This window comes from Leptinotarsa decemlineata, unplaced genomic scaffold, assembly GCF_025532065.1.
Source record: "Leptinotarsa decemlineata unplaced genomic scaffold, Ldec_3_MD MMD2_tig00026307_RagTag_RagTag, whole genome shotgun sequence".
Lineage (NCBI taxonomy): Eukaryota > Metazoa > Arthropoda > Insecta > Coleoptera > Chrysomelidae > Leptinotarsa > Leptinotarsa decemlineata.
The window spans coordinates 3670142-3697577 of NW_027412681.1; the positions used below are offsets into that span (position 1 = coordinate 3670142).

The following is a 27436-nucleotide window of genomic DNA, read 5'->3' on the forward strand; positions in this document are numbered from 1 at the left end:
TGTGAGTATTCGATAAAGACAGAAGCTAAATTTTGTGTAGATTTTCTCGGACAGGAAAGTTCTCGAATATGTGAAATGCAACTTTTATATGAGAATGAAGAAACCTAATCAATCGTAACTAACTTCAGCAGTGAAGAAAATAATTCTCAGGTGAATACTCCAGTACCTGAAGATGATCTTAACCAATTTTACTGTACTGTCCTGTTGTGTTAGATGAGTGATATTCTACAAGATCTGCGGGTTGAATAATTCTAATTAGTTACTCAGCATCTGGGTAGCATTAAGTATTGAACAATGTTCCAGATTTTTCTGGATGTTTCGTCAAAACTAATTGCTCAATTCTGACGAACTCTTTTTTTTTCAGTCATGGTACTCGATGTGCCGGTGAAGTAGCTGCTGCTCGAGATAATGGAATATGTGGAGTAGGAGTAGCATATGACTCAAAAATAGCAGGTGAGTGAAATTTGCACTTCTCTATTTTTTAAAACCTACTTCGATATTTTATAAAATCATACAACGTAGAAAGCAAGATACCCAATGGTTTCAAGCAGGCCAAGCGTTATTTCAGTCGCTAAAATTACAAATCATAGTCTTTGGTAAGGAACCAGATTAAGAAGTGGGTCTGTAAGAAACATAAACAGTACTGGAAAACAGCAGAACGCATCGATATGAGAACAAAATATTCATTCTCAAATTAACGAGAAATTTCAACAAAAATGTCTGTTCATAAATGACTGAACTCAACAATAGGATTTCATTTATGATCTGAGTGACCTCCAGTTTACTCAAAACCCCTTACAGCTCGTAGAAAACTGGAATTATAAATGGAGGACCAGAACTTCTAGGAGTTCATTGTTGAATACTATTGTGCCTTGACATGAGACTGCAGAGCCGGCTCCCAAATCACCCGACTTTCTTGACAAGATGCATTAACTGTACGGGACGTACTCTTTTCGATTTTATTTGAATTGCTACTATTCAGAATAATGTTTAGAATGGAATTGAAAATGTCTGTTTTAACGCTGTTGAGGAGAAGCTTTGAAGGAAATAATCGGTTAAAATGTGTGCAAATATGTAATTTTTGAAATTTTGCAATCAAATGTCTTGAGTGTATGATAACTTGGTGAAATCTCGAAACCGTAGGTTTTAAATTGTCACGAAATCATTTACTCAAAATTCAATCGTACAAGCTCGATTGAGCTTGTTTGCGAGATATATGTTGAGATTACTACCAGAGAAAAGAAACGGTCATATAGGCTCAAAACATTTCAAATTTTGGGACTGACATGAAATAGGAGCAAAAATTCATGCTAATTTAATTTCAATCGGTTAACAGATCTAATGCATCGATTCGCTTTAAAACTCTGTAACCGCTGTCTAGTCTTCTTTCACCAATTTTGAAAAAAGGAAACCCCACCATCATGGAGAACTATAGATCCTTAACAGTACCCCACGGTATTAAGTAAGGTGTTTGAGAAGTGTGTGTTTAATAAGATGTTTAAATTTTTTGGACAAGTTTAACATAATAACCAAATTTCAATACGGATTTTGGCGGGGTAAGTCGAGTGAAAGTACTTTATACCAGTTTTTTGAATATATTTCTCATCAGGATTAGAAAAAGTACGTTGGTGCTCTTTTTTTTCGACTTATCCAAGGCATTCGATATCAGTACTCATGAAATACTCTTGAGTAAGTAACACTCCCTAGAATTCAGAGGGAATGTCAATCACAACCACACGGTAATGACTATGGAGTCCCTTAGGAATCCATTTCGGGACCTCTGATGAACCTGATTTTCATCAGTGATATGCCAGAACATGTGAATACAAACCGAATAATTTTATATGCAGACCACACAACCCTTGCTGATGGAAAGGGTCACAGTAAGTATTCATAATGTGAATTCGTCAGACTGTACTAAATTTCATGATTCCTATGTTGACAGCAACATGAATTGGGAGTCGGGTGTGAGTCAGATCAGAAATTGAACTGTGGTTATTATTTCTGCTGCACCTTTGGAGTAGTTATGAATATTACAGGAGTTTCCTCCCAACACCAAACCGACACGTGTTTCGATCACCGAGTGATCATCTTCAAGAAGAAGATCAAACTGTTCAATACTCTTCCTGAAGATGATCACTTGGTGATCAAAATACTTGTCTAGGTGTTGAAATAACGGTTTGGTGTTGAAATAAAACTCCAGTTATATTGTTGTTATCATATTATAATATCATCTACCTTCAGTACTGATCAGCTTTTAAATGTTCATTATGCTGTTATTCGTTCCCGCGTCTTTCACGATGTGGGGCTGCTCCATTTTAAATAACATATATAGTGCATTTCTTTATTGAGAAAGAGAGAGAGAGAGAATGTACTTTATTGTCATAAGATTGATCTTGTGGACAAAGTTTCACTTAATCTATAAAGCAATTATATATAACAACAAAGTTCAAAAAATGAAAGGTAGGGGGACATTGAAGAAATGCACTGTATATACAAAAATATTCCTAACATTTACACAAGCGTCTCTGCAATTCATATTTTCATGCATATCCTACAAGAAATGGTAATTTCGTAAAGTTCAAAAACATTCAACTAATTTATATGAGAACCGTCCATCTTACGTAGGAGCAAAGCTTTTTAATAATCTTCCCGATTGCATGAAAAGGGAAAATCCAGAAAAGAATTACAAACAGACCCTGAAAGAATTCCTGGTTAACGGTTCCTTTTACAGTGTTGCTGAATATCCAAGTCGATGATATTATATTATATAGATATTCATTATATTTCAATTTTCTCTTGTGTTTGTGTGAGATACTTCTATATATCAATTAGTTATATCTCACGTTTTTGTGGCGATTTTTATAAATGTTGAGCTATCATATATTTCTTTGTGATCGTAAATGATTTAATACATTATTATTGATGCATAAAATAATGCATGATAAAACTATTATGAGATTGAACCATATTTACTATATCAGAATTTCAAGTTGAAAATATTATCATTCAATGACTTTCATGTTCACTGCATTCCCAGGGGTTTAACAGCTTTGTTAACTTCCCCAATAAATAACTATGTATCCCTAAATCCTCCAAAAATTACCTGAAACTAATTGGGGCGTTAATTAAATTAATTGCTGGTTATATACATTTCTTCGTGAAGACTAATGAGCTTATCCGGGCTATAAAAAAGACGATGAGTTCACTGGTTTCACTTAGGGGCTTTAACCCTCCGGTAATAAATTCGTCGTTGATAAAACATCAGAATAATCACTAATGATGTTTTGTCTGGGTAATTTCATTCCTCCTCGAGGAAAGGTCGTATTATTTTCAACTTATTAGACGGAATACTCTGGGTTCCACTTTATTGTATAAACAATTAACGATTTTGTATCAGATTGATGATTTGAAGGAAATTTCCCATTTTATTCATGAGGAAATAAATCAAATGAGATTTTTTAGAATTCAGGAATAGGTGATGAGGAAATCAGTGGGTGCCAAATCAGGCTGTTCCGGATACTCTTCAACTCGATATATTCCAGACTAGAACATCCTTGAAAGGGAAATAATCATTCACAAAATATCTTTCAGTGGAGTTAGGTAAGGTTAGGTCCAAAGTGAGTGGCCCTCCACTGCAACCCACAAGGGTTTATTGTGACTCACACCTATTCAATCTTGGCCAAATATTCCCAGTTACCAAATGAAGCTGATTAGCTTATTCGGTGAATGGTCTTTCAGGACAGATGACAAGTGTGGAACTCTGACTTGGTCCGCAGCGAGGCAAACAGAAAATATGTGTCCCGCTTTCACATCATTTTCCAAACAATTTTTGTCATTCAACAGACCAAGTCTGTGCGTATGTCATCCCTACTGAATGGTAATATACTTCGAAGAATGTGTCAAGGGAAAATCAGTAGAGACAGCCATTATGCAATTTACGGAAAAAATAGTAAAGTCATTTGAAAATAACCATTTATTGTTAGGCGTTTTCTTGGATTTATCCAAAGCCTATGATTGTCTCAATCATAAATATCTACTTGAAAAACTCGAAAGGTATGGAATTTGTGGAACTGCATCAGATTGGTTCACATCATACCTAACAAATAGGCAACAAATAGTAAAAATATCAATTGATGGATATATAATTAAATCTAACGTAAAAACAAATAACACTGGGTTCCTCAAGGCAGTATAACAGGTCCAATTTTATTTGTACTCTTTATGAATGACATCTCGAAAATATTGCAGCATCCTGTTAATATATCTTGCAGCATTACTAAATATGCGGATGACACAAACTTATTAGTTACTAGTTCTAACTCATTTGATTTAACTCAACAGGCAAATTATTTCTTAAGTGAAGTAAGTAATTGGTTCGCAAAAAATAAACTTATATTGAATGTCCAGAAAACTAACATTATTTTGTTTCGAACTCAACAACAAAAAAATAGATACACCAAGTAGTGTAAAATTGTCTGGTAGCGAAATGAAATTAGAAAAGAATTCAAAATTTTTGGGAGTATGGCATATGCATATGCATATGGCATTTGTTAATCAATATTCTATGGAAGAGGGTAGCCGAGTGTAAAACACGTGTATTTTCCATAGTCAACCAATTGGTTTTCTTAAGTTTATATGAAATTCTGTCATATTTTCTAATACAATATATATATATACCTAAGACATGACTTTTGAACTCTCTCAATTCTTAAAACATCTTTTTTATCCAGGCATGAACCATACACAACATCACAATAAGCAAAATGACTCAACACAAGAGCATTTGTTAATTTTATTTTCAAACTTATTGATAATAAATGACGATGAGGATAAAGCATTTTCAAACTCATGTTACTTCTTTGAACACATTTTGTGACATGTTTTGTAAACCTTCAATTCACGTCCATTTCGATACCTAAATTTCTGAAGATCTGTTTATCAAAATGCGTTGGTTTACTTGATAATGGTTTGATAAACCGAAACCGGTGGTAAAGAATAAAAATCTTAGTAAAACTTATACGAAAGTTATTCTTTTTCTACAAAATAAATAGGTCATCAATCGAACGAGGCAAAACTTTTTCCTATAACTTTTTTGGAAAAAATTAAAATTTGACAGATAATGCAAATCACTTGTCTGCTTTCTTGGTTACTTTTCATCCCAGTTGAAGCAAACACTGATGCCAGAGTCAAATTTCGGATAACGACATTGATAAAAACAATTCCATATTATGCGGACTTTATTGGTCAGACGTATGAAATGCCGGTCGATACGAATCCCATACATCCCATCTTGTGAGAAGCAAGCTCACCATAACAAGAAACCAATTCAAACGGTGGTAATGGAATCCAATCTTCACTCCAATCAATACGGATTGATTATTCAATAGGTGGTGTCTCTTATTCATCAGCAGCTGTTCATAGGATCACGAAGGTATTGATTTCGCAGTTTTTACTCGACTTTAGGAAGGCGTTTCATCCAGTCACGTTTCCAATTCATTAAAACGTTCCGTCGTGGGATTTAAAACCTCTAGTACGTTTCCGGATACTTAACAGAGTTCTCTACTTGGTGTGGTGCTTTAGAAAGCATTTCACGGGTTAGAATAATCCGAAATGAGGTTGAAAGTTTTTGTTAGGACTGTGATGAGTATTTTATGTAGATTTCTCATCATTATTATCTAGGTTAAAGGTATTCATTGCCTCTTAAGAGTTGGATTGAATGAAAGTGTCTGAGAGGAATGAAATTGTTGTAATTCCGATTTCTCAGACTCAAATAACAGGATGATAATTGAAAATACTTCTGAATACTACTTACTCACATGTATATACAATTGATAGTTTCAAAAACACTTCACTAACTTTCTTCGAAAGCTTCTGATAATTTCTCTTCCATATTCTCTGTTTCGCTATCACTGTCGTCATTTCCATCAATAATGAGTTTATTTCCGCCATTAATATGGAAGTATCCAATCTCCATATGGTCTTTTTCAACTAAAATTACTTTTTTAATAATTTTCTGCCAGTCTTCTTCGGTAATATTAGATATTTCTTCTTTAATTAGCTTTATTATCTTCTTATCAGAATTTGGAAAATTATTTTTACGCCAGATGCTTTGCTTTCAATTTTCCCCAAATCAATTAGATGGGATTGAAAACACAAAAATAGGTAGAAAATCTCGGTATGGTGTGTCCATACTTTTCAGCAATACTCTCAAGGGCATACATCTTTTCAAATGTTTTTATGTGTAAAACTTCAAGTAGTTGGTTTTTGGTAAAGTAATCTTCAAAATACAAATTGTTATCCTTTAAAAAACTTTGTATTACATCTTTCCTCGAATTTGTATTCGGTACTTTGATGAGCTGTCGCGAATGATAGAAAGCGCTGTTGAGAACTATTACACTATTCGCGTCCAAATTTGGGATCGATGTGTTTTCAAACCATTCCTTGAAAACATTAGCTTCCATGTTCTTATGATAGAGTCAAAATTGCAGTCCTCAAGTTTTTTTCCACATATTTTCAAAGAATTCGGAACCCATCCTTTACTTCCTCCTCAATGCACAATGATTGGTCGCGATTCTTTGTTTGCAGGCATGTTAGGCGCACACATTCTCGAACCATCAGTCCAACCTTTCGTAATTGTATCGTGAGTGTCATACCAAGTTTCGTACAAATAGAAAATTTGTCGTTGTTCTTGTCTATATTTAGTTATCTGTTTCCATAACTGCTTGACGCCTGTTTGTTATTTTAAATCTGAATCTTGGTTTCTTTATCCAATTCTGAAGAGTTTTGTCACAGCAGCTCACGTTATGGCCGGAAGCATTCAATTTCTTCCTTATGATTTCAGTTGTAGGAATCGCATTGCTTTTGTAACAGTCGTACACCTATTGTTTCTTTCAATTATTTTATTAGATGAATATCTAAAGATTTTGGTAATTCTGTATCGCATTGCGTTCTTAAGATTTGTTTTTGACTATTTTACGTACAATTGAGAAAGCAATTTCGGTCAAATTTAATGTTGTTTGTAATAGTTTGTTTCCCTTGAAACCAAACTTGAGATGTAGATTCTTATAAACATTGAAAACATACTCTCTGTGTTTCAGTATTCAAATGCATCCGAATCTCATTCACTGGTATCTCCTTTTCGTATTGTTCACCATCGCTATTGGAATCATTACGCTGGAAAAAGTCTGCGTTATTATCCTGGTGACCTTGTAGGGGGTAAAGCTCGATGTGGTCCATCTTATCTTATCCTCATCAATTACTGCACTAGCAGTTTACCAGTCGTATTGTGAAGGTATTGTTGGTACTTCCGTACAGTTCGTCGTTCCAGGAAAAACAGAACTTGGGAAGTGACTTTATATAAGAATCTCAGGAGGTTGTCGGCTTTGTCACCATTTCCCTCGTCAGGTGGCCGACACCCTTATGGTGGTCGTTTGAGAGTGCGTTCTGTAGCCTATAAGCTAGTGGGAAGTCTTCGACTGCCTCACATTAGGCTCTCCAGGCTTCTCTTTGTTTTTGTCTGCTGACTTTTTTGAACTCTTTGGGGTTGGCTTGATATACCCCAGTCCTTCTCGAGTCTTGTACGTTTTGCCTTGTTAAAGGTCAAGGTTGTTTGGATAGATTGAGATTAGACTCCTTTGACTTCTGCACAACTCGACCATGTTGTACTTGATTCTTTTTCTAGGTATCCGAATGCTGGACCAACCGTATATGACAGATCTTATAGAAGCCAATTCGATGGGACACGAACCCAATCTCATAGATATTTACAGTGCTTCCTGGGGACCAACTGACGATGGAAAAACCGTAGATGGACCAAGGAACTCCACTATGAGAGCCATTGTCAGAGGCGTCAACGAAGTGAGTATTAAAGCTAATAAAGAACTCAAATATTATGACTTCCCTGGAGAAATATGCATTCAATTCAACCCCCAGAGATCATATATGTGAAAAAGCTGTAGTGTTAAGGAGTTTTGTCAGTTCTTGTATCTCAAAATTCTTCTGTTGGTTCTATGGTGCCTGTAGCAGTCTAACAACTAATTAGTGATTATGTGGGTAGAAGGTCAAATTGTTATTATATAAAGCACACACTAAGTAGAATGTAGACAGTATGAAAACGCTTGAGGAAGCAATTGTATAGCGAAACACGTTTTACCGTTTTGTAAACTACCCAGTGAAAATCTCACAGTAAAGTGTTATCTGAATACGTTATTGATTTTCCTCGAGTAACTGCTAATTTCATGACAAATACACAATGAATTTATACCTATGTCTTTGATGTATTTTGATATAATAACTGTAAAAAGTAGAATTCTGTTCTTTTGACAATAAAGTATACTTTGATTCATTGACATAATCTTTCACATCGTTTCGGTAATAGCAAAACTACTTCCATATTTTTCAAATGTTTATTCTGTTCTGTCAGTTATCACGACGTTATTTTTAACTGGATATTAAGAATAAGAACCCAAAATGAAAGAAGAGAAAATAAAAATAACATATTCTTCTTCCTTTTCATTTATTGGCTTCAGCAATTACGGATATCCGGCCAGTTACTTGTACAAACTCAACTTTATTTTTGGACTCCACTTCGATGACGATCTTTGGGGGCGAACGTTATTGGCACAACCATTCCCTGTCGTGATCAGAGAGGAAGTCCACGAATAGCATTTACAGGTGACAACTAACACTAATGAACAGAGTATTTAACATAAAAAATACATATGCTCCAACTGAAATCTTCAATAGATCATATTCAAGGAGGGTTTTCAAAAATGTACGATTTTGTTTTATTCTCCATACTGCTTATTACCGTCCTCAACTCGTAGATTGGAGTTGTTGAAATTGTAGATTATTTGTGATTATTATGAAAAAAATCATCAAGAAGTCTGGAGAAATGTCCAAACCACTCCGTTAAATGACTGGGAAATAATGCTGTCAGCAAGGAATTGACAACAGAACTTGTTTGGCACACGCTCAAGAATCCAATGCATACATACACGAGACCTGGACTGAAATTCAGGTTAGGAGAAATATATAAATTGAAATGGACATACGTTAGGAGAAAGGCGTTTATACCAAAAATGTGGAAAGCTTTTAAAGGAAAACCTGTTTTTCCGTTAACCAGCTGTCGCCCCCTACGAACGACAACTCTCGGGAGTCGAAACTTGTGCGATTAACAAGGTCTCACTTTTTAACGTATTCATAGCAATGTAGCTGGGTTTTTTATAGTTATCACTGTAAAAGAAGACTCTAATCTTTAAAAATCGTGAAGGTTGAACACGAGTCAAATCGATACATTCCTGGTTCACTTGCTTTGTCCTCGGTTTTCAGACTGAATTATTGGGGTCTTGATGAATATTCAGTGTTCATTTGTTGTTTCTGGGATATCTTTCTGTGCTTTTGTCCAACATGTTCGTAACACCATATTTCTTGTACAGGGCCGTAACGGGCTGGGAAATATCTACGTATGGGCCAGTGGAGACGGTGGTGAGGATGACGACTGCAACTGTGATGGATATGCGGCTAGTATGTGGACCATAAGCATAAATAGCGCTATCAATGACGGTCAAAACGCCCACTATGATGAGAGTTGTTCCTCCACCTTAGCCTCAACTTTCAGCAACGGTGCGAAGGACCCCAATACAGGAGTGGTGAGATTTGTTTCATAGTGTTTGTGAAAGAATAACATGACAACATTCGAATAATAATCTATATTCGTTATATATGAGCATCTTTATTTTGAATTTAGACTACATTCATCGATCGGGAAAAAGTCCTTCTTCAATATTATAATTAGAAGATTTGCATTTAGGTCTTGAGAATAATATTCTCTCCAATTTTCAATGAGCAACCATATGTCGATATTTGAATTTGGTTACTTTCACATAGGAGAAAATTTCATTTCTTGTTTTTGATTAGATTCTCGTAATTTTTCAGCTAATTGAATTGGGCCAATTTTCTATTTAATTTGTGCCAGTTCCTTTCATAACTTATTTATATTTTCGAATGCTATCCATTCCAGGGCTTCCAATTAATATCCTATTCTAATCTCATCGAGGCCCAAGATTCTAAGATCCCTCATAGGTTGCCTCCATGATTTCTCAGGGCTCTAATGTTACTCTTGTTGCAAGCCACGTATTGATTTCATATTATTACAGATAATTTCAACCCTAGAACCCGATACACACCACATATTGTGACTGTGTCTTTATCTTCTGATACCTCACACCTGACACCAAATTGATGGGACTTTCCGTATACCCCTGATTTCTAATCGTTGGATCGACTAATCTTTTTGTTATTCGAAAACAGGATCCTTGAAGCGGATGAAAAAATTTTTTATTGGTAACAGAAAGTTTTATTTCTCATTTTTCATGATAATCTCGTACCACATGGTAACGACTACAATAAATGAATATATTTTGAGACAAATGAAAATTCAGCTAATTTTTTGAACAGACCTGGTATATTGCAATTCTAATTGTTTGTCACGGGTTCATCTTATCGGAGTGTGCTAAAAGTCACTCTAGCATTCAAACCGATTGTTCCTATTGAGATATATTTTTCGGTTGAATTTAGATTTTTTTGGAGACAAGACTTGAAACATTTTGTTTCATGATTGTTCTTACCAACCTAGTCATAATAATTTTATTTCACGTAATTAATGGGGTATTGTGGGGGTGCCAAATTTATAAATACCAACCCTTATTGGACCAAATACAGATTTTTGAGGAAGCCTTAACCCATTTTCCAGGCACTACGGCAAAATCATGTCTGTCCTTTTATACACAAATCCGGATATTTACTGCTTTTCCTAACTGACCATCGTTTGATTTTCAGGCAACGACTGATTTATACGGCAAATGCACGACGACTCATTCGGGAACATCAGCTGCCGCTCCGGAGGCGGCAGGTGTGTTCGCTCTGGCCCTGGAGGCGAAGTGAGTCTTTTATTGTATGATTTATGTTTTATGTGAATCGTGTTTTCCTTACTGAGCGTCTGATGGTTACGTGGGGTTTCGCTATAATTGATTTGTGACGGTGTTTCTAGTATACAGATGAAAGTACCTGAGTAGCATATTTTCATTGCATACAGCGCTGACGTCAATTATTTCCCTCTCAACTTTTGAACTCCGACAAGATATCAGACTTGAGCAATTTTTTTGAAAAGGAATCATTCTCAGTACTTATTGATGAAAAAACCAATGTGGTTCAGTTATCTTAGTCAAAATTGGGTATCTTGCAATTTGAGATGCCCAGCTATTAACTTGTATGAACTTGTATTTTCACATCCTAAAAGTTGTCTATTGAAATCTACGATCAAAGGTTACAAAAATCGACTTTTTGCAAATTTTTTGCAAATATCTGGCTTCCTATGGGGTTTTTGCTATTTGTATTCATAATCAATGTGGTAGAAAAATACATTGCCTACAATTTTTGTTTGAAAAAATGTTTTATACGTTGAATCGTTTTCCAGATAGAGAGTGGAGAGCGCGGTCAAAAACACGCTGTATGAAGTTTATTGATTATTGATAAATACATTATTATCAATGATCTTCATCTCCTAACAATTATATAATTGTCATTTATACAATTTATATTGTTGTTACAGATTATTTAATGCTGTACATACTTAAATGTCTATCTTCTGCATCTATCTATTCAATTCAAAACTCATAACCGATTCCTAAAATTGAAATATTAATTGAGGGACAAACTTTTTGAAAACATTTGAAAAACTGCCGAATTTGAATCAACTTGCAGCAGCCTTTGGAGAAGATTATTCGAGATTGGAATTCAAATCTTGTTGGCAGTCTATAGTGTTCCAAAATCTTTGCACACTATCGATCACATTCGTTTTGTAGAGTACGTCAAGTCAACAAAACTGAATACACCTGTGCAGTTATCAAATATTCCACCAACTAGTGCAGCAGCTCACCAACATTCCAATTGTGTTGAGTATCAAGTTCAAACTTGTTTAGGGCATGATTTGGAACCTCAACAATGGGGTTGGATAATGCGTAACGAATTCTTGGAACCTATCACAACTTTAGCACTTGCCTCAGAGGATTTGCTTAATACAATGTTCTGCAACTGCAAGAGTGGTTGTGGTTCGCGATGTAGATGCAGGAAATCGAGGTTGCAGTGCTTTTCAGCTTGTGGCCAGCGTCCCACATAGCAATAGATATTCCAGGTATATTTTATGAATATACATTTAAGGATATTGTATTATGCTATGAATATGCCATGGATATATATATCTTCTGGAGAATATTCCCTGGAAGTGCTCCTGGCGAACCTTTGATATATTCTAAGAATATTCCTTGGGAATATTCTTGGAATATCTTATAATATTCTTAGAATATCTAAGGTATATTCTATTAAGAATATTCCAGGAATAGAACCCGAGGAATATTCATAAAATATTTAGGATATTCATAGTTTATTGTAGGAATATACAATAGAGAAACACCATAGAATATTCTTTAAATATATTTTATGAATATTCTAGGAATATTTGGAATATTCCAAGAATGTGACGAGTAACCGCTATTAGGCATGTATATATTGCATTTTGATACAAGATTCACACAAGTAATAAAACACATAATATTCATAAACAAATATATTTTAAAAACAATATACACTGAAATATTTGACGTTTCAACCAATATTAAAAATAAAAAATCTAATTCAAAATATTTATTCACTGAATAAAATATTCCTGAATACTGTCATATTACAAATATTAGAAATGTATTCAAATTAGGATATTCCTACTCTCAAACAAATGTATACTAAAAAATATACTAAAATAACAACTCTGTGAATTCATCAGCACTAATTAAAAAATAATAAATATATCATTTCATTGAAAAAGAAAAAGTGTATTACATCAAGAAATAGGTTAGGTTAGGTTTCTCACTTAGAAAAATAAACCCACAAATGAAGTATTTAAAATGAGTAGTATGATGGGTTCTTCAATGAATTTCACTTACTTAAAGTTATTCAAACTTTGCTCACCAGAATAGTTTTCCTTATATTTGTCCAACAATGCATCAGCCAGTGTTTCAATAGTAATACCTGGAACAAAATGTACATTAACGTTCATTATCACTATTTGAAAGTGGCACAATAAAACTGGAATAAAAATCAAATAGATATTTTTCGCATAGGTTACTCATGAACATTTACAACATTTTATGACTTGGAGAGCAACTTGCATTGTCTTGTTGAAAAGTAATCATTACGTTTTCAGTTCTTTGGCTCACCTGCCTGTACCAGGTACCACTCTGTTTCCTTTTGGGCAAATTGATACTATCTTGAAAACGATTGATAAAAATCATGAAAACAAATGATACAAAAAAATGTGTTATTCACTTACTTTTCTCTATTGAAGATACACAACTGTACTTAGTCAAACCAACAAATTCCACACACCAACTCTCCTCGAACCTAAAATGAGGTATAGTAGGTTAATCACCATGACTTTACTATCGATACTTTTGCATTTTACTTACTTTTCTTGAAGACTGAATAGATGCAACTCTCCTGTTTGAAGATCCAAAATCAAACTATTCGCTGTACTGCAAATTGGACAACCCCAAATTATAAATGGTACACTGAACGTGACAGAATTATACTTTGATAATAACACCAACACACCATGCATTACACACGCGAACCTGCCACGTCAACCGCCATGTTGAATCAAATGTCGAATTTAACGCAAACGCAAATGTACCATGCATTAAGGGACAGCCGCTTTCACAGAGCTTATTCGACTATCGCGCGCTACACTTCAATTGACCAATGAGAAACGTTTATTCCAATTATTCACTTCCCCATTTCTCTGTTTCCAGGATTTTTCGCTTTGTAATTAAATAATTTCAAATACAAAAAGACAAATAGGATGAGAATTAACCAATTTATTGATGCAACTGGTTCATTTATTGGCCCATTCAAATTTTTTGTCGTTTCCAACAGTTGCTGTTGGAGCAATTCATCCAGAATCTTTGCGTTGAGTTCAAAAACTGGTTAACACTATCAGGGTTATATACATTAGGTTATGCATTCGATTAAGATCTTCAAATATTTTTGTTTTTAATAATATTGAATTTTTGGATACGTTATTATAAGATAATTCAAAATTCCATTGTATAGAATATTCCAAAATATACCGTGGGGATATATTCTAAGAATATATTATATGGTATATTCGATCGACAATATTCTTAGAATATTCAAGGGAGAATAATCCATTTATAGACATTCTATGCACATTCTTTCGGGAATAATCCTGCCATATTCATTCAAGCATATTCTATGAATATTCTGAAGGCATGTATATATTCCAAGAATATTCTATGAATATTTGGAATATATACGTTCGTTTTATGATATACAGGGAATATTCCATGAATATCTAGTGCTGTGTGGGGTATTGAGCAAGCTTGTCTCAATCTCAGAGTAACAGAAGACAATAGAGTAGCTTTTTGCATCCTTATCTTGAAGGCAGCATAACTTTGTTTTTTTGCGGGAAGAAGTTGGCGAAACAGTGACGATTGGTTCAGTTGATAATAGAAGGGATAGTATATATTTATGAAATAAATCATTTCAGGTGAAAATGTATTCTGTTCAAATAGTTCCTACAGGATATCTGATTTATTATTGATGATTATGGAAATGAGGCCAGTTTTTCTATCACCTACTAGATTTTTATTTATGTATGGCTTTATAATAAAGCACGTGGTGACTGGCTTAAAATTAAATTATTTCATATGAACCAATTCATAACAATGATAAATGTTAATTTCAAAAGTAATGAGAAATAATAATAATATAATTAGAAATCATGTATATTTATAATTACGATTGAGTGATTTCATTCAAAATTGGTATCTAAGGTTCTTTGTGAACCGAAATTATGAAAGGGGATATTTTTGATGTTTGTAATGATCGTTTTTTTGATCTTATTCTTATAAATGAAGTTTTTGAAACTAGGTTTACATTATTTCATTATTTGATATATCCCATATTCTTATTGAATATTGTCTGTATGCAACTCGAAAGCCTCGTGCAAAGAAAGAAAAACCAAAACGGAGATCATATTCTTTGTGTGACGTAAGTTAGTTGTTAAGTGAGCAATAACAGATATAACACCGGTTGCACAAGAATAACTATTGACACTGAACATTGATATTCTGTTGATCACAGAATGGATATGACCTATGGCACACATATTAAAAACATATTTTTCAATTTTGAATACAGTTTTTTCATTTACATTAACGATTTTTCGTATTTATAGAATTCGTCAGCATGGATTATTAAAAAAAAACATTATGTCGGTCCACAAAGACCTCTAGATACCAATTTTTAATGAAATCACATAATAATATCAAACCTCAATCGTTATTATAAATATTCATGATTTCTTATTGAAAATTATTTATATCGGACCTCACAAACCGTACCGCTTGTTTATCAAATCTGAGAATAAATCACAAATTTCTTCATCTGATTTTATAAAGCATACATACATAAATAAAAATCTAGCAAAACTGGCTTCATTTCCATAATCATTAATAAATAATAAATCAAATTTTCTGTAGCAATTATTTGAACAGAATACGTTTTCACCTGAAATGATTTATTTTATAAATATATAATATCCCTCCGATTATCAACTAAACCAATCGCCACTGTCTTATGGTCCAACTTACTTCAAATGTAAACAAACTCTCCATAACTTCTCATTACCCGCCACCCCCCCCGCGCCCATAAGTTGTACAGAAAAGGATAGTACGATACCCGTTTCAAAACACATGTATTGTATTGGTATAGGTACCGTACAGGCATGGCAACTCTATGTCTTATTCTCTGAGGTCTCAATGCTTTACCATATCAGAGTGATGTCAATGAAGACAAAACCTTTGACCCTAGAATCATGGGACATCTGGAGGCAAATGTCAACAGCGTTCGGAAGACGACGCTCTCCGCCTTCCGTCTAGAAAACGTTTCAACGTATAAAAAAAGTTTGTTTGAAACAAAAGTTGTAGGGAATGCAATTCTCTACAATATTGATAACGAATAGCGAAAAATCCATAGAAACGAAACATTTTTGTGACAGTTGAACAGTTGGAAAGGCTAAAGCAGTTATTTAGAAAGGCCCGCTAGATAACTCAATAGAATCCCCTAATATTTTTCTTGGGGACATCTTGTCCCGTTCAAAAGATAAGAGAGGAGGGCTTCTTACGTCCACACTTTCAAAGGGATAGTGTGCCAACCAGTAAAAAAAAACATCTAGGGTCATGTATAAACGAATCCGGCCTCTTCGAAAATATCCACAGTAATCATTATTTTTTCACCAGCAACAAACTCTCCTGGCGAGACATACAACATCTCACCGTGTTAACTTCGAAACGAAATTCCCTTTTCGATGCCAAAGGACGTTTCCAGTGGACGATGAACGGCGTCGGTTTGGAGTTCAACCACCTGTTTGGATTCGGTGTTTTGGACGCAGGTGCCATGGTGGCCCTTGCCAAACAATGGAAAACGGTACCTCCTAGATACCACTGCGAGGCCGGGTCGGTGATGGAAATACAGTAAGTAGTTTTACTGACTACGTGCAGGGGGAGTGCCCTTTTGGGATATATTGCCATCTTAGCAGAGCATTCGACTGTTTAAAATCTATTTTTTCGTTAACCAGCTTTCGCACCGCTACGAACGACAACCCTCAGAAGTCGAAACTTGTGCGAGCTAAAGATTAACGAGGTCTTTCCTGTGATTCCTAACACAGACTGATCAAATAAATCAAATCAAATCAAAATGAACTTTATTGTCGAAGATTAAATCTCATTGACAAAGTGTTACTATTCTAAGAAATATAAGATACACAACTTAAAAGATATTGTCGACTGTGTCGAACTATTCTTCTGTGAGACAATGCATGCGACTAGATTCCATCTTTCATTGAGAGCCGTAATCAGTATCTTTCACTAAACCATTTTTCTAATGAAGACCCAGCCAAATTTCAACTATGGGAGTACCCCAAGGGTCAGTCAGTGGGCCTGCACTTGTAAGATTTATTGCAATGATTGGTGTTATGTCATTTTGGATGCTACATGCATTATGTATGCTGACGACACTTCCCTTTAAATTTCGACAGAAGACAGAAGAATTGCGGAACCAGCCAAACGTCACAATCATGCTCAATCCCTAAAGAAATGGGATGGAAACGAAGAATGCAGTCTTGCCAGGATCACCGTAGCGACCCTGGGAAGCTGGCGCCGAAGAAATATCTACCAGAAAAAAACCTACGCTCAACAGTAGGATTTCTGACTGGCCACTGTCAACTACGTTAACACCTTCATATTATGGGGTTAGTAGACACACCTCTATGCAGGACTTGTGATCAGAAAGATGAAACTGTCAGGCATGTCATAAGCGAGCGTCCGGAGTTATCGTCAATGAGAGAGTGTGTGTTCGGCGAGTCTTGGCCTACACCTACCGATATAAAGGAGATGTATACTAGTGACCTGGAAAGGACAGGATGGACGATGACCTAGGAGGATAACTCCTCGGGAGGATGTATAATGGGTTACATGTGGCCCAAGTGCTGTGGACCTACACTCACCCTCCCTACTCTACAGATACAGATCGACAGAAGACGATATTTTGTTGGCAGAAAGTTGCAACGCTGGTTTACACAACTTAGACAGCTGGTTAACTGAAAAACATATTTAAACAGATTTTTTAATAGACATATCATCAGTAGTGTCTGATAAAAATGATACTCAAGTCAGTCGTGAATTAGTGAGCAGCAATGTTTTTATTCCTGAACACAGTGTGTGATTTTCCACAATCGTCAAAAACAACACACTGATGTGCAGTTTGCAATAAAACATGGAAGTTTCGAAAGTGTACCTGAACGAGATCATTTGGGCATTACTATATATGGATGAGTGTTTCGACTGGAAAAAGTTCAGCTCTGTTACGCCAGCAACGCAAAGTATGGAAATCGCAATTAGAAAATGCCAAAATTAGGTACTTTTCAGGCATTTTTTAGGTGCCGAAGTCAAAAATTAGGTGTTTTGTAACTTACACATCAACTCAATACTCAAAGTTGCGTTGCTAGCATTATGTGATGCTAGCAACGCAATGAAAATAATAATAAAATAATGAATGTTGAGGAAACACTATTAGGTGCTAATTAAGTGCTAAGCGATGAGGATCGTAAAATTTTCTAACTAATAAACAAAAGCTTCCAATTTCGCTTAACAACAGATTTAAGAATTAGGTCTCTCGAAAACGAGGACGAATGCTCTATCAGGTATAAACTGAGCGTGTTAACGAAGTGCTGATTAGGTGAATCACACGTTAAAAGGTAAGACATCGTTAGTTCTTAGCTCGCACAAGTTTCGATTTCTGAGGGTTATCGTTCGTAGGGGTGCAATAGCTGATTGACGGAAAAACACATTTCAAGCATTTTTCAATGGTGGTTATCGGGTCCATAAGCCCCATATGAATTATGGGATCTAGATTGGGGCGTTATGGAAAACCACCCATGCCCCATAGGCATTATGGAATCTAGGTTTACTATTATTTATCTCGTGAGCACCTAATTAGCACTTTGATTTCTTGCCCTTATTCATTAAATAACGTACTATAAAAACTCAGTATATCAGTCATGGTGGTTTTTAGGTCCATGAGCCCCATAGGCATTAAAGATATTCGCTTTTTCGCGGTCGTTTCCATCTCAATTTCTTGCAAGCACCTAATCAGCACTTTATTACCACGCTCAGTTTATACCTGATAGAGCATTCGTCCTCGTTTTCAAGAGACCTGATTCTTATATCTGTTGTTTAGCGAAATTGGAAGCTTTTGTTTATTAATTAGAAAATTTTACGATCCTCGCCGTTTAGCACTTAATTAGCACCCGATAGTGTTCCCTTAACATTCAATATTTTATTATTATTATCATTGCGTTGCTAGCATCACATAATGCTAGCAACACAACTTTGAGTATTGAGTTGCGGTGTAAGTTACAGAGCACCTAATTTTTGACTTCGGTACCTAAAAAGCACTTTAAAAGTACCTTATTTTGGCATTTTCTTAATGCGATTTCCGTACTTTGCGTTGCTGGCACTCCCAAATTTATCCACCACATTGCGAATAGTAAGAAGAATATGGCCCAAACAGACACCCATGTGGAAAAACAATTTCATTACCAACACGTGTTGTTGAATGCTATATCCGTCTTTGGTGATTTGGCAAAACAGACTGCATAAAGGACAACTGATTTGACAGACGTAGTTCCAACAAGATGGCCGTTCCATTAGCAACTGTCGAAATTCGGCAGTCCCTATATCTCAAGTTTCTTCAAAGTTGGGGTATGGATTATATCTGTGTGGTTATACATTTTAACTAACAAAAATAAATGTGTGAACAGTTGTGCTCTTGAATACAAAATCTCATCTGATTCACCGTCAGTAATTGGTCTATAAAAAGTTGCGCATATTAGTTATGAAGATAACAATTTCTATGCATTAAGTACACATCTTTCTGAAGAGTTTATTTCTTTTTTTGTAAGATTCCAATTTTATTTTGTGTAAACATGGGAAAGTGGAAAGCAAAAACCTTTTTTTCCCGATAAACAACTCCCACTTTGATTCATCGAGATATATATTCTCACAGCAGTTTATATTTTTATGTAAATATCTGAATTTTTTAAATATATTTTTTTCATTTATATTTCATTGTGCATTTCTGTTTTATATATATATAGTATTATCATTAATGGGTAGGTATTCATTGAAAAAAACACTACTTACCTATAGTGAATAAGGAATGCTCCTACACATCTCTTCTCTTACAATTTCGGCAGACACATGTGTCGAGACTTAAAATGTTTTTCCTTTCCAGAAAAATTCCATCCAACAAATCCATATATTTGAAAATCACAACCGATGCGTGCAAAGGGGAGAACACCGAAGTACGCTATCTTGAACACGTACAACCTGTCATAACACTGAACGCAAGCCGCAGGGGAGACATAGAACTGTTTCTCACGTCACCGATGGGAACACGGTAAGGGGATTTTCTTTTATGATGTATACCTCCCTTCATTCTAAAATGTTTTCAAATGTCCCATTAGGGTCCATTTTTCTCAAAAATCCTAGAAACACCTCTGGATTTCGATTATTTGTTTTGCAAATGTTTGAAATGCCTTCTGAAGCGGGGAGATAATCTTGTTTATTGTTGAGTTAACAATATGTATGATATTCATATGAAAAATTCTGTTGAGACAATTTTTTATGTAGGTATTAATTCATTCAACAACAATAGTACATTAGATTTTTGTTAGTTATACTATGTCTATGAAGAACAATTTTTAAGACACAGCCGGAATGAAAATATGATCAATCGTCTTCTCTTCAAAAAAACTGGACGTGAATGATATCAAATAAATTCAAACAGCAAGTGGTGCAGTTCAATTAATTATACAATCAGCTACACTCGTAGATAGTACCTAACCTCTATGCTTCAGCATGTGATGATAAAGAAATGTTTTTGAAACCAGATTAGTTCCTTCAAAGCGATAAAATGATGAAGAAATGAGAGGCTAGGCATCAAAAACAGAGCGACAAAACTAACAGCCATGAAATTGACAACTAGTTGTCATTATTCTTGAATCATACGTGACTTTCAAAGCTTATAATAGCTCTCAACTCTCAGCTCTCATACCTACAATTTCAATCACTGGCACTGTCCTGATCAAATTGAATTAATGGAATCAAACATTCAAATATGATTGTGACTAAATATTAAAACTGACTTATTATAGACATTCGCAGATCCACACTGACATAATTATGACAGTAACAAGGCCATAGAACAACTCAAACGATTTTGTTGATCAAATAATACTCACCAATACAATGAAGAGATACATGAGACCGAGAAACGAATTGTCACACTTCAATGATTTACATGACCTCACGATAATAAGAAAACAATTCTCTTAAACTCCACCTTGAATACCTCCAATTTATATATGATAGTCATAAATCTCAATTTCCCAATATGAATTTATTGGTATGATAAAATATTTTGAATTCAAATCAAAACATTATTCTGGATAGAAGCAATATCATTGAAATCGAAAAGAATACGCGACGTAACAGTTATTGCGTCTAGCCGCGTCAAGTTAATCGGGTGACTCCGTTAAGACACAGTAGATTTCAACATTGAAATTATATTGTTAAAAAATACGAGTTTAGTCATTTACGTATATACTCTGTTCATATATTCGAACATTGTTTATTTATGTAATACTTTCAAACAAATGTTCTTGTTGAAATTTCTCGTTATTCAAGTAATAAAAACGATTCAAGTTGAGAATTGATATTTTGTTTTTATATCGATGCGTTCAGCTGAGAATCCTTCAGGAAAAAATATTCACGAATACCACACGACCTAAAAATTTTCTGAAATAAATGTCTATTATTTTTCATCTCACACTTTGTTAAAAATTATAGCCCAAACACAACCACCACATAGCGCTGTTTCGACCCGCCTTGAGTCTCGTCTTCTAGGCCGAACCACGAATGAATTCCACCATGTACACCCCCTGAGATGAAATATTCACCACACTGTTACCATGTGCAGAAGCTAGGATCTCTTCCGTCCACTCCCACTGACTTCCGAGTGGTAGTCAACCTGCTATCTGGCAATTCAGCAAAATTGATATCTGACCTCTTGTGGTCGAAAGTCAGCCTCTGGTGCTTATACTCCCTCATATCGGATCATTTATAAAATCTGACTCTAATGTGTGTAGTGTGCGCATGTGCGATTGCGGAAGGTTATAAACCAAAAAAACAGTATGGAATATTTAGTCATCAACATATAAATGTATTTTAAAGAATATAGAACTGTATATCGCATACAAACATTTGTTTCGCAAATAGTTCCCTCTACCCTTCATTTTTTCACTATTGATATTGTATTAGACTGCTATGTGTTATACTTTATGAATAAATCATTATTATTGTCACAAACGATTCAAATATCCCCTTCAATAAACCCGTAACTCACCGTTTTTCCATGTATGGCTGGATCAATTTTATCGTCTTCGTCGACTTCAATGATTTTCTTGGCTTCGGACCCTCTTCCTCTCGCGTAATCTGAAGTCGTCCTTGTTCAGTGCGTCGCGAAGATCACGCAGCGCTGGGTTAGAGTGTGTTTGATTGAATTCGCTCTAAGATGTTTCGGCGTAGATTTCTCAGTCATCCACGTACCTACTGGGTGCTAAGCTCCAGGTCCCGATAGATGCATCGGTTGGGTATGTATCTGGTAGCGTTTACAGCCGCCCGCAAGCAGGCGTTTATAAACGTTTGGATCTGGCGTCTATATATTTCTGCGCACTAGCCCCAGGCCAGGATTATGGGAAGTAGGATGATCTTGATTAGTAGCAGTTGCATTCTGAGATCCATGTTACTCCCGCGTCCGATGATGGGGTAGAGGTTGTATCGAGCGGCTTTCGCCAGCCTAGCCTCTGTTGGATGACTCACAGGTATCCTGCTTCGTTCGCCTAAGGAATCTCCTATCCGTTGAAGACGACGTGTCGTTTCAGATGTACCTTCATCCAGGCGAATAGTATCGTCCGACCCTTGTCAGGGTTGATACTGCTCCTCCAGAGATTGGCCCATTCCTCTTATCTATCTGCTTGTTGTTGTAGGTATTCTTTAACCAAGGTGTGATTAGTGGATCTCGCCAGTAGAACTGTGTCATCTACGTAAAGTGCCAACTTGTTTAAGTTGTTCTCCGGCTTAGGCACGTCTGCTTTGTACACCGATAAGAGGTGAAGGGGAAGAACTGCGTCTTATGGAACAACTTTCAGAAGTTGTCTATAGTGCAGAGTTCTTGTCTAACTCTTCATTGGCATCGTCGGTCTGTAGATAAAAATCGATTAGTCTTACCATCGGTCTCCTGTAGCCAAAATTTGTCATGTCAGAATACCGAACGCCTTGGAGACATCTAAGAATATCGCTTCGGTGTTATATCTTTTGGTAGGTTGAAACCTTCTGTAGCGTAGTCAACCACCCTCAGGATTTGAAGGTCTGTAGAGTATTCCGACCCGAATCCGAACTGTTCGTCCAGCAGGATTTTTAGCTCGTTGGTCTGGTCTGCAAATCTCTTCAGGATGATGCGTTCCATTACCTTGTTCGTCGATGGGGTCAAGCTTATCGCGGAAAGTTAGATTCTTGTTTGGCTTTGGGATCATAATGTTTGGCTTTGGAATTTGATCCAGGCCTGGGGCTTTACAAGTATCGAGGCCTCTTACCATGACTGTAACTTCTTTGAGAAATGTGGGATTCAGGGATTGAGCGTCGTCCCTTTGCTGTTGTCTCATACTGCGCACCGTCTGTTCTACTTGTTGCTCGATGTTTTTCACCTCGACAACGATGGAGACATCATTTTCTCTAGATTTTTTTTTCGAAATTGTCAGCAAATTCTTCAGCTGCCTCTTGATCGGTGTACAGATACGCTGCTGGACTCAACTGTCCTTAAAATACAAGTTTCATCAAATAAGGCTGCTGCAGGGGAGCCCTATTTCGAGGATTGAGTTCTCTGTCGATTCCATAGATGGCGTTTACGTAAGGGGAGATGTCATCGGCTTCATTTACTCACACTTTGTTATTTTTTAGCATTACCAACCGAACAACCAGGTAGTGAAAACTGTTATTTTTATATGTTTTCATCACAGCTCCCAAAAAGCGGAAAATTGAATATACAAATAATTAATGAAATATAAACATATGTATGTATGTATGTCATTGTACTGAGGAGATGGTTTATACGAGTATTCGAAGCATCAACAACAGGGTCAGGGCAAGAATTGAACCCTTCACTCAATTTATCGCCTGCCTATATTCATGATTATTCTAGACTAATGTTATATTTCAGATCGATGATTCTCAGCAGAAGACAAAATGACGACGACTCCCGGGACGGATTCTCCAAGTGGCCTTTTATGACGACACACACTTGGGGTGAATACCCACAGGGAACTTGGATACTTGAGGTGGGTAACTTTCACGATATACTTTCATTTCAATGATTAGGTTTGTATGATTATTCATGCTAGGAAAGCGACTTAATCTCCTGAAGATGCCAACTTGGTTGTTGAAACGCGCGTCGGTTGGGGTATTGCAGTTCTGGTGTTTGAGAAAAGTGCTTGTTTTAGATTTAGGCTACGCCAGAGCTTCCAGTTTCACCTTTGTCCAAGAGTGAAGAATGTTTACGAATTCATTTCTTACGTTATGAAATGTGCCTGTGGTAATTTCGTTGCAAGCACCTCTTCTTCTACCCACGAGTACTGAACTGAACTGCTGTTGTCAGATAACACATATAACTCCAGAAGCATCCAGAGGCGTCATTTCAGGTGGCCCAGTGGGCTTTTCTGAGAGAACATGTTTGCCTGTCTACCGGTTTGGATAATTGACAAAAAGGGGTAAGGTATGTTTCAATAAGATGAATTACCCCTTCATTGCGGAAGGTTGCTTCGAAAGTGACTGGATGACAATTATCCATATCGGTGGATAGGTAAACGTGGTCCCTGGAAAAGACGTACTAGGTCACCTGATACGACACGATGCCCTTAAATTTTTGTGGGAACTGATCAAGTCTCCAGTATACGTTTCATAATCACAGTGTATTGCAGCAGTCATGGATAAAATGAGAGGTGCTTTCAACGATAATACTCCAGAAACATCACATAATGTGACAAATGAATTCGTTAATAAACTTCATTATTGTCAGGAACATTTCAAACGTTTATTTTAATGAGGTGGGGTAGGTTTTGTACTTTTTTTATTTTGTTCATTGTTCGTTTACAGATTCATTAAAATGTGTTAGGAAGAGAATTGAGATACATCAAAGGGTGTATCACTTCCCTTTCCAATATTGAACGGAAGTAATTTTGTTTGGAAGAAATCAGAGTTTTTATTGACTTTTCAGGGGATTTTCATCTTTCAGAATCTGAGATAATAAATCTGAAACAGTACAACATAATGGAGAACTTCAAATGGGTGAAAAAAAGTGCAAACTTTTTTGTGCATCCGATAAGTTACTGCAAAAATTCGACGTATTTTCAACTTGCTGTAGCGAAGAGAGCTTAAAAATTGTACAGATACAGATACTTATATGAACATTTTGGAGGCTAAAATCTGCCTTGATCTTCAGAATTGTATATAATAAAATGTGCCTGGTAGTTTTTTCCTCCGATTCGCTTTTAATTAAATGATTTTATTGCATTTCCTTTTATGTTTCAGGCTAAATTCAATTCCGAAATACCACAAACAGGATATGTCAAGGAATGGACACTAATGTTGCATGGCACTAAAGAACCGCCGTACACCGAACTGCCAGTTCTAGATCCACATTCTAAACTAGCCATTGTAAAAAAAGCACACGAAAGTAGGAGTAAAATGTAATCATTTTTTAATTTGAGACAAGCAGCCGACTCAGACGGACCCTTTCAAGAATATTGTGAGTCAAACAAAACAAAATGGCAAACATAATTTGGTCGGCTTTCCAAAAAATCTATATACGGGTGTTTCCACTTCAGTTCATCAACATACACATAACTTCTGAAGCAAATCGGGAGAGCCGACTGATTTTTTAGTTTGTAACGCTGCTTGAATAAATTTTAACCTAACTCTTTTTTGTTCAGTTCGAAAATTCCATTATAAATGATTTAACATTCATGAAGATGAAAGAAAAATTCACAGAATATAAGTACAAACGATCAACCCAAGACAGACTCGTATGAATAATGCACAACAATTCTATATTATGATTTTACTTCTGACTTCATACTTATTAGGTATACTTACTTATGTTAAGTATGCTTGATAGGTATATACCTGTATGAAGGGTACAGCGGAAAAACTACAAGGTTCGATTCCAACAAATTCTAAAGGCGATAGTTCAGGAATCGGAAGAGGTCCATGAAAGGTGTCACGAAGTTGGTATATTGGTGGGGGATTTTCATAACTTTCGCCTCTCTTATATGCGCTCTAAAATCGTAATGCAATTGTGAATATAGTTTGGTGAATCGGGAGATATCGTCAAACAACGAATTGTTCTTGTGAAGATGATGGAAATAATCCGTCCACGATTTAAAAAATCGATCCTGAACATGGAAAGTGAGGATCGATTTGCTTTGCGTCTACTCTACATATTGACCAATCACATCCCCACCTTTGATTAAAGTCGTAATTTCGAGATTTCAGTCGAAATTTTGAGTTTGAAGTCGTGATTTTTAAGAAACGAATAAAAATGTGTGGCCTTTCTGCGCTTTCATAGTTCTCCGTTGGACTTTTCATTGATCACACTGAACATGCATAGAAACCCTGGTGTTAATACCGATTTGGTGTTGTTTTGCCAATGAGTCCCAGGATTGGTCCGATGAATTCATCTATTGTCTGTTTGAAACGTTGGTACGTTTCTATTGGTTGAAGCAGCTGATTAAAAATTTTATATTTAATTTAAGAACTGGCCTTGTTACAAACCAACACAATTTGGCATGAACAGCCCGGAGTAATGTCGTTCAATTCCAGCGTTTTTCTGTATGTTACAACCGTAACACTTTTGTTACATTTTACTACTGTGTAACAAGTTTTCAAAAATATGGAATATGTGTTATTTCACACTGCGAATGCATAGAAACCCTGATGCTTTAACCAATTCGATTTCGTTTTGTCAAAAAATCTCATGAGATTGACCCAATTTGCATATATTATGTGGATTATGTGGATAGAAGAAATTACGCGCGAATTCTGTCGCGCGTAATTTCTTCAGATCTGCAATTCATGGACCATAATCTGAAACATTTTTCACCTAATATCAATTTATTCCCAAATGTAGACAACACTGAAAATAGAAGTAGTACTAGTACTGACAGTTATAGTTCTGTGGGTTAGAACTATAATTTAGAGTTATAGTTCTGTGGGTATTCTAGGCAACTTGATCATACTCTCAGAGTAACAATAAGACAGAGTTCCATGCCTATACGGTGCCTATACCAATACAATACATGTATTTTGAAGCGGGTATCGGACTATCCTTTTCTATACAACTTACGGCGAGGGGGGTGGCGGGTAATGAGAGGTTATGGAGGATTTGTTTACAGTTGAAATAAGTTGGACCATAAAACAGTGGCGGTTGATTTAGTTGATAATCGGAGGAATATTATATATTTATAAAATAAAGCATTTCAGGTGAAAATGAATTCTGTTCAAATAGTTCCTACAGGAAATCTGATTTATTATTAATGATTATGGAAATGAGGTCAGTTTTTCTACCACCTACTAGATTTTTATTTATGTATGGCTTTATAATAAAGCGCGTGGTTTACTGGGTTGAA

At 35.8% G+C, this 27436-nt stretch overlaps 2 protein-coding genes across 2 annotated transcripts in view; one reads left to right on the plus strand and one right to left on the minus strand.

Moving 5' to 3' along the window:
* The window catches only part of amon (prohormone processing protease amontillado), a 102832-nt gene extending 75396 nt beyond the window's left edge, over positions 1-27436 (plus strand). The window contains exons 6-13 of the mRNA XM_074181354.1: positions 365-453; positions 7685-7860; positions 9441-9653; positions 10843-10943; positions 16377-16610; positions 19930-20094; positions 23974-24091; positions 25341-27436. Of these exons, the coding sequence (XP_074037455.1) occupies positions 365-453; positions 7685-7860; positions 9441-9653; positions 10843-10943; positions 16377-16610; positions 19930-20094; positions 23974-24091; positions 25341-25502 (1258 nt within the window). The 3' untranslated portion in view covers positions 25503-27436. The remainder of the gene's footprint in view (positions 1-364; positions 454-7684; positions 7861-9440; positions 9654-10842; positions 10944-16376; positions 16611-19929; positions 20095-23973; positions 24092-25340) is intronic.
* Positions 12525-14433, minus strand: LOC141485101 (uncharacterized). The gene is made up of 3 exons (XM_074181116.1): positions 13524-14433; positions 13388-13458; positions 12525-13086 (listed from the first exon to the last, which is right to left on the minus strand). Exons 1-3 carry the CDS (start codon positions 13673-13675, stop codon positions 12998-13000), a joined length of 312 nt encoding a protein of 103 aa, XP_074037217.1. The 5' UTR covers positions 13676-14433; the 3' UTR covers positions 12525-12997.

Bases quoted from the DNA above. Each gene is read 5' to 3' on its own strand.
- LOC141485101 (XM_074181116.1), bottom strand. From the start codon at position 13,675: ATGCATGGTGTGTTGGTGTTATTATCAAAGTATAATTCTGTCACGTTC. The intron at 13,459-13,523 runs GTAAGTAAAATG...ACCTCATTTTAG, and splicing joins CTATTCAGTCTTCAAGAAAA to GTTCGAGGAGAGTTGGTGTG. The intron at 13,087-13,387 runs GTAAGTGAATAA...ATTTTGTTCCAG, and splicing joins TGTATCTTCAATAGAGAAAA to GTATTACTATTGAAACACTG.